At 33.9% G+C, this 8,688-nt stretch overlaps 1 protein-coding gene across 1 annotated transcript; it reads left to right on the top strand.

Moving 5' to 3' along the window:
• Positions 1-2,935: 2,935 nt before the first annotated feature.
• On the top strand, positions 2,936-8,168 carry LOC104087992 (J domain-containing protein spf31-like). The gene is made up of 9 exons (XM_009592592.4): positions 2,936-3,128; positions 4,506-4,596; positions 4,684-4,744; positions 5,606-5,683; positions 6,023-6,096; positions 6,514-6,627; positions 6,709-6,816; positions 7,794-7,832; positions 7,944-8,168. The coding sequence occupies exons 1-9, from the start codon at positions 3,004-3,006 to the stop codon at positions 8,028-8,030; spliced, it is 777 nt and encodes a 258-aa protein (XP_009590887.1). The 5' UTR covers positions 2,936-3,003; the 3' UTR covers positions 8,031-8,168.
• The last annotated feature ends 520 nt before the right edge of the window (positions 8,169-8,688 follow it).

Below are 8,688 nucleotides of genomic sequence, written 5' to 3'. Positions count from 1 at the left end.
CAGTCTATTTTGTATATTTTTTTGTATAGTGACAGTCTATTTAGTATATTTTTGTATAGTGACAGTCTATTGTATATAAATTGTACAGTGACAATCTATTTTGTATAGTGACAGTCTATGTTATATATATTTTGTATAGTGACAGTCTATTGTATATTTTTTGTATAGTGACAGTCTATTTTATATATATTTTGTATAGTGACTTCTATTGTATATAAATTATATAGTGACAGTCTATTTAGTATATTTTTTATATAATGACAGTCTATTTTGTATATATTTTGTATAGTGACAGTCTATTTAGTATTTTTTTGCATAGTGATAGTCTATTTTGTATTTATTTCAACGTTATGCATAATGGATATTCAGTGATACCAAGGCTTTTCTTTTTCATCTCTATATACAAGCGCACACTCATTTTTTGTATAGTGACAATCTATTTTGTATATATTTTGTATAGTGATAGTCTATTTTAGTATATTTTTTTGTATAGTGACAGTCTATTGTATACAAATAAAATTTTCTCAATTAATTTCAGGAAATAATTTTTGTTGAATTTGGTATTCTTCAAAGTATTTTAAACAAAACAATAACTACTGTCTACTACGTATCAATCCTCACCTATTTGAGACAGTTATATGACTCCCATTATACATTTCGCTCAAATAATATGATGATTTGCAAAATAGAACAAGTAGTTATTAACTTTTGAAAATACATCAGCAAAACCTAAAGTCTGAAGTCATTGATTGGTCACATTGCGTCGTGCCTCTTTTTTTTTATAATTTTTTTTAAAATATCAAAGTTGATCAATTCCTTTTTTCAGTTTGATAAAATATTGTTATTTTGGGATATTTGATATCCAAGAATATTTTTGGAGTAATTCATCACATCGGGCAAAAGAAACCAAGTACTAGGTAAAGAATTGAAAGGCACTTGTGATAATAACGTTATTTCAAATCCAACAATTGCAAAAGCCACAAATGATATTTTGACAATAAGAAAACTAATTTTGCATATCATTGGTGGAAGATTGGAACGACTTGATGGCAACAAAATCTATCGCATTTGAGAAAATTTAGGCTAGTCATTATAATTTATTTGGGGCTATAAATTGTATGGCTTAATTCATGGCTATTGAATGATAATTATTTCCATCGGCCGGCTACAAATAAAATTTGCTCTATATACATATGCATGTATATATAGAAGAAATGTATACAAATAATTTAAGTGGCTCCTACAGTAATAAAATGATTCAAGGTGCCACCGAAAAAGCACTTCATTTCTACCCTAGCAGCAGGAGATCAAGTCCAGCTTGGCACAAATTTTTTAGAAGCCTTTGTTTTGTATGCATTTAACCGATACAAATTCCTTTGTTTCTTCTTTGGTTTTATTAGTTCGTTTTAAAATTTCTTTTCTCCTTTTTTACTCTAAACATTAAATATAAAATATAAAAATATTCTTTCACAAATCTATTTTTTCCTCGTAAAAAAAAATCTCCACTATTGCACTTTCCCAACTTCGCCATGATTTATGAATAGATGATAAAAAAATAATTTTTTCTCCAGGAGCACAACTCCGATAAATCTATTTGCAGAAACCGAAAAATATAAATAGAAATACTTGAATAAGTTACGGTACTAATCAAAGATGAAAGTATATTTTGTTATCAAAATGCTCTAGAGTAGGACAATTGTATATAATATCGAGTGAGCTTAATTTTTATTAAAAAATATTAAATTGAATAATATCTGTAAACTTACTTCTGTTTTAATATTTAGACAATTAGTATAAGTTTTTGCCTTGAGTATCCAAATATAAATCGATAACGAACCTTTTTTTCTTGTACAAAATGCGTACTCCATTTAAATCTTATGCTTTTTTTCAAGTTATTATAATTATTACATATTGTTTTGCTCGATCGATTTGTCTATATTAACCTTAAAGACGAATAACCCGAACCGAAATTCAAATAAACTAAACCGATTAAATTTATCCCTTATTTAAACAATGTAAATTGTAACATGGCTATGTTCAAAATTTGTGGCACCCGAATCCTCTAAATCCTGGATCCGCCTCTGACCGAATTTTTATTCCAACAAGAATGTAAAAATTCAAAAAAGAAAACTCAAATGCTGAATTAGCCTTAAATTTACACATTGAACTTTAATGTTTTCAATACAATTTGTAAGTTTGTATTTTTAAATTTTAAACTTGCAAATAACAACATGAGCTTTGACTTTCAAAACGGCCAATGGTAAAAGAGCGGCCACCTTTTTTTGTTTTAACAAAAAAATGGGCATGAACAAGGCCGGGCTAATCCATCGGTAGTCCATTTAATGGGCCGATCGGTCGACTATTAGGCCCAAAACCAAACGTAGCCCAGCACCCAAATTTCCCAACCTAGCCTAGGCTTGTTCCCCATCTGATTCGGTCGCGGGAATAGTGATATTAAAGAAGAATTAACCTAAATAGCTGCCACCCAACTGTTTAAACAACAAATAGCCAGTGATGTATAATATATATATATAATATGAGTATAACCGTATATTATTAATATATTATATATATACCTGCAAGAAAAGTAAGCAGTAAATTCAGCCTGCTATTTGTGTAAAGATCTCGACATTTTTACAAAAATTTTAGACTTGTTGCAAGGGTGAAATGCACAAATAGCCCTTAAAGTGGATGATCTTGAAATTTTATCCCCAATTTGCCCATGGGCAGAACTTCAATTTTAATAAGTGTGGCTCCTCGCTTGTCTCGTAGGCAACACTGTCAATAAAAGTGTCAAATTTCTGCAATTTTTTGTTGTTTCAATGTGGTTAGGACTCATACATCGGCCCAATAGACCAGTCCATGTTGAAGATCGACTTAGGCCCTTGGAAATGCTGATATAGAGCCCAGAGCTCAAAGCCCAAGTTTCTGAACTGGAGCTTGCGTCAAACTGTAAAACATCTTAGGATCTTCAGTCGGTGCCTAAAAGTCCGATTCAATTCAATGGGAGACAACAGCGCTACGACCACCGCACCTTCGCCGGCGAAAACCGCCGCGGTGGAAGATGCTCTTCTCAAGCAATTCTTCGCTGAGGTCAGTGAAGTTGAACGCGATAACGAAGTTAACAGGTTCATCTCTTCAATCAATTTTGCTTCTAGTTATTATTTAGTCGATTTTTGTTCGCATATTCATATCTCCGTGTGTATAACTATGCCAAGCAACTAGCTAGGCTGATACTTGTATGCTAATCTGGACGGGTAATTTTAGCGTGATCTTTGGGAAAAAGATGCGTAAGGCTGGTAGGATTGATTACCGGAAAATTTTCTTCCCTTTAGGCGAAATAAATAATTTACCTTATAGTAAATTTAGTAATAAATTAGTGTATAATGCGTATGAAACCATAATTTCGTAGGCAGAAGAATCCGTGTGTTTATGATGATTTGAGATGTTAAATTGAGCAGTAAGGAGCCAATATTTTTGTAATCGATTGTATTAAAAGGAGGAGGAAAAGAAAAACCGTGTTCACTGTAATGGTTTGATTGGTTTCAGTTAGAATCATAAAGCCAACTCTTATCATCATGATCAATGAGGATTTTTTTTAATGTTAATTGATCGATGAGGATAAGAACTCCAAAATGAGTCTCATGGATGATAACATGTATATCTGCCGTGAACTTCTCTTGTGGTTGAGGATGGTGGTTGTGGGTGGTGGTAGTTGATAGTGGTGGTGGTGATGATTTTTTTTTTTTGGGGAGGGGGGAGAGGGGTGGAGGAGGGAGGGGGAAACGGCAAAATTCTTCGCGGAGATCCTTGAGTGGATAGCATTTTAATAATTTTAAGAACATTGTTATAGGTTTTAATTATTCAGATCTATTCATCCGTTATAGGAAGAAAAAACACGTAATGATTGAGATCTGAATGATTAAGATTCAGTCCAAAAAAACCACACTTAATAACTAGAGTATGAATGATTAAAGATTTAGACCTTCATTAAGTGCAAACAAATGAGATCTTACATCTGTCTAGGTTTGGAGGGATTGAAAATACTAATGCGTAGAAGTAGCACAGTCTCAGTTATCCCAACCTGAAAAATGGAAATAGACTTCACTCCTTGTTTACTTCCTCCCTCTTATGAAACCTAACCTTCTTTCTCCACACCAACCTCAACTATAGTTTTGGATCTGATAGTTTTGGATATGCATCCCATTGAGGTTGAGTTTACGTTAGACAGTTCTCATTTGTTTGTAGATTTAAATCTGCTAGGGATCAACTATTTTCTCCTCTGGTTGTTGTAAAACCCTCAATGCTGCTTTCTGGTTATCTCTTCAATAAGTTTGAGCTATCATTTTTACTTTATAATATTGTGTTTGAGAGTTGTGTGTTTTAGTGTTTGTCTACTGATATGAGTTGTTTTTTTGGTCAGAATCAATTTGAATTCTGCTATCGATTTCCTATTTCTATCATTCTAAGTTTGTTATTTGGGTTAAAATTTAAAAACTATGCAGGATCCTTTCATGCTTCAAGTTGAATCCGTTTGACTACCTTAACCTGCCATTTGATTCATCCATTGATGAAGTCAAAAAGCAATATCGTAAGGTGTAAATTTGTGAAACATTTTCCATTTGACAAACCATTCCCTTATTCTGTCATATTATCTAATATGTTGACTTGAATTACATGTAGTTATCTTTGCTTGTTCATCCTGACAAGTGCAAGCATCCACAAGCAAAGGAGGCATTTGGCGGTAAGGAAGTTGCTCTTCCTTTCTGTGCCACTTTATATTCCATTTATTTTAGGTGGTTCTTTGAGTGAAGGATTATTCTATTTATTTTATCTCCTTTTGGTAGGATAAATTTCACGAAATTTATGGGGATTGTGCTCTTCCTATATCACTTTAACTGCAAGATATACGATTTTGCATTAAGAATTTTGAGTGTAGTTTTACTGAACTTCTTGCATCTACCTTCAAGAAAACCATCAAGAGAGCCTACTCCATTCACGTTCTTTCAAGTTTGTCTTTCGTAAAACCATACAACTAGAATGTCTTCATAGGTACTGGATGTTTTGACTTACATTGACCCAGATGTTCATGTAAAGGCACAGTAAATGTGACATGAGCTTCTTGTTTTTGTTCAAATTACTTTTAAGGTGACACTGTGTAGCATATCATATGATTTTTTGGCTAGAACATTGTTCTCGCTTCAAATATTGTCCTTAGAAAGCTTCAGAAGACATCTAACGTCGGAATAGGTTTTTCTGTTCAAGAGAATTCCAAGTACTATCGAAAGTCCACTTTCAAAGGACACCGCAATGTGACCATCGGTCAAAATATCTGTTTGGAGTGACAATTTCGCTCATTTATTGGGAGAAACATTGCCATACATGTCAAGTCACACAGAATTAGAAGAAGCAATAAAGTGTTTCAGAAAGGAGTTAAAACCCTATCATCATTGTCAAAATTAGTCTTCTAAAGCTTTGTTGTAGTTTTGTAGATGGAAGTTCTGATAAATTTGCTATGTTACTGCTTGAGTAGGTTAAAACCATTCTAAATTTTTCTGTTCTCGTGAAATATTTTGACCCAAATTCATTCTCATTATATACGCAGCTTTAGCAAAAGCCCAGCAGTTATTACTCGATCCCCAGGAGAGGGATTATATTCTGAACCAGGTTAATGCAGCAAAAGGTCGGTGGTCCTTTTTCTTTGTTTCGTCCTCTTGTTTTCCTTTTATCCCTGTTTGTCACATTGTTGTTGAATCTTTGTTGAATCTTTTAAGGAGGTTAAAACTGTTTCTGCAACTATTCAATTGTGGACACTGTCAAAACTTCATTTTATTTATGTATTTCGTACTTATATGGGCAGTGTAACATGGCAAATTCTTTTTTTTCTGGTATTGCAAGTCTTGTTTTGTTACTAAGCTAGTGGAAACTATATTCTTCTTTATTCTGTTGTATCTTTTTCGTCGCTTGTCTCTGATACTGACACAACTCTTTATTTTTCACCCCTTCTTGGGTATGAGGACAGAAGAGCTGAGAGCAAAGCGGAAGAAGCAGCTTAAGAAAGATACTGCTAGCAAACTGAAATCATTAGTGACTGAGGTAAATATCTACCATAGGCTCTTCAAATTGTCCTTTCATCAAATTCCATCTGCTTGAATATCAATTTATTAGCTGGAATTATTGTTCCTGGATTTTAGTGGGGAATTATCTTCCTGATGTTATCTGTAGCTTTGGTTGACCTTTTTTTTTACATTGAAAACTGCGTTTGATCATTTCCCAACACACGAGCACCTTGAAGCATGATTGTATTGCCACCTTGATTCACTCTAACTAATTTGATGTGGTTCGAACTAACTTTTCTCTCACGTATCTGCTAGTGCAACTTTATTAAATTCCTTGTGTTTTCTACCCCCAAGGTAGGGATCAGGGAGTCAATTGAGCAAATAAGAAAATACGTACAGCCAGTGTAAATTTTTTCTGGAAAAAAGTTGAGATGGTTGGTTTCTTGACTAACAGGGAAAATTCGACCAAGAACATGAGCAATCAGAAGAATTCCAGCATCAGCTGAAGTTGAAGGTTAAAGAAATATTGACAGAACAAGAATGGAGGAGAAGAAAAATGGCAATGAGGGTACTTATACCTGTTGTTTCCTCTAGCTGTCATCTTTTAAAATTTTTACTTAGGTTTCATGTCTGGATATTGTTTGTGTAGATATCTGAAGAGGAAGGTCGCTTGAAGAAAGATGAGGAAGAAACAAAAGAAATGTGGAAAAGGAAGCGCGAGCACGAGGAGCAGTGGGAAGGAACTAGAGAAAAGAGGGTTAGTTTTATTTATATCTTTCTGTTTCCGAAAACACAACTCTTGCAGAGTCTGACTGATATTAAGAAACTATATATTTCTAGTCAATTATCTAGTCTTGGGTCACAGCTCCTCTTGTTTGATAAAAGGTTCAATAGCTACATTTTGGAATGTTTGTTTTTATGTTTGAATGCATTTCTTCGGAGTGATGATTTGCGCATGTGACTCATTTATGGGATATCTGGTTTTCCATTTAAACCAGCTAACCTGAATACTAATTATATGTTCATTTGAAGTGTGTTCTCTTTTAAATAATTGCACATTGTCAAACTTTAACTATTTATTTATCTTGCTTCTTGATTGTTGGTAGAATTATATGTGCAATGTACATTTGCTGCACGAGGTATTACCTGTTGTGTATCCTCTGGTTGTATTTGTATTTGATGTGGTTATGAAAGAAGTTTGATGTGATTATACCAAAAATAGTTACAGATTTAAGATTTCTGAAGTAACTAGTACAACAAAGTTGCATCTCAGTGTATACTCGTAATCGCGTAAAATTCTATGATGAAAGTATCTATTGGTCTCACTTGCTTTAAAATGAGCAGAAACAGAAAGAAGGTAATTCCTTCTCTTTTTAAAGAGGGGTGGGGTTCTGACTCTGTGCTAAGTCATTGGGTATCTTAGCTCTTAAGCTAAGACAGGATGCACGATGTTACAAGAGCCGAGCAAATGATGCTTTTGATTCGTGAACATGAGGAAGTTGTTGATGATTGCCTATAAACTTAGGTGGTTTACGTAATCTAGTGTTGTCATTATAAGTTTACTGTAACTTGGCTTTGGTGTTTTTGGAACATGATAATCAGTATTGAACCTGATATTCATAATTATCTGAAATAGTACAGTTAGTGCTGACTGCTGACGTGTTCTAAAAATCTAGACTTCACTGAAGAGCATTATGTTTCTATTAGTTGAACTTCTCTTCTTCTTGTCATCAGGTGTCCAGTTGGAGAGATTTCATGAAGGGAGGAAAGAAGGTAAATTACCTTATATTGCAATCACTTGATATTTTTCCTTGTGAAGAATAGGAGGGGAATGTTTATATGCTGAAGAAAATGTGAATGAACAAACTTTCTGTGATTCTGCAGGTTAAGAAAGGAGAAATTCGGCCTCCGAAGTTGAAAACAGAAGATCCCAATAAATCTTATGTTCAAAGACCTGTGAAACGAGGGTAATCACATGTACTCAGTTTTGTGTCATTGATATTTGAGCGATTCTCGTCTGCTTGAACTGGCAATGGAAGTGTAAGTTCTCGCTTGTATCAACTTGTATCTGTAGAAAACTTAATTAATCTGCCGCAAATTACATGTACATATGAGCGTAGTTCTTGTTCTTGGTATTATTTTCTGCACCATATTGGTAGACTAGAACACCACCCCCCCCCCCCCCCCCCCCGAAAAAAGAAGACAAGGCACTTATCTATCCATTCCTCCCCTCCATTCCCCATGGTGCTTTTCGGTTGCGTTAGACATAAATTTTTCTCTATGAGCTTGACCCGGGTAGCTATTTTAAAGTCCTGTTAACAAATAACTACAGCTTGAAATATGAGTCCATCTTTAAATCCAATATATTAACTGTTTAAGGGATTCCACTGCTCAATATGCATTACAAGTGCGTAGACCAATATGATGGAGGAATCTACGTGGGTGAGCACTTTTTTAAAAATATGTAAGAAAATAATAATATTCTTTATTTATTACATAAATGAAAGATTTTTTTTTTACACTAATAGCATATTATAAAGATTAAGCAAATAATTAATGACCAGACAAGATGCATAAATCATGAGACATTCTCTACCATCTTAAAGAACTTTTGACACACTTCCCTTGA

Source organism: Nicotiana tomentosiformis, chromosome 11, assembly GCF_000390325.3.
Source record: "Nicotiana tomentosiformis chromosome 11, ASM39032v3, whole genome shotgun sequence".
Taxonomy (NCBI): domain Eukaryota; kingdom Viridiplantae; phylum Streptophyta; class Magnoliopsida; order Solanales; family Solanaceae; genus Nicotiana; species Nicotiana tomentosiformis.
This window is presented reverse-complemented; position numbering and strand designations above follow the sequence as displayed.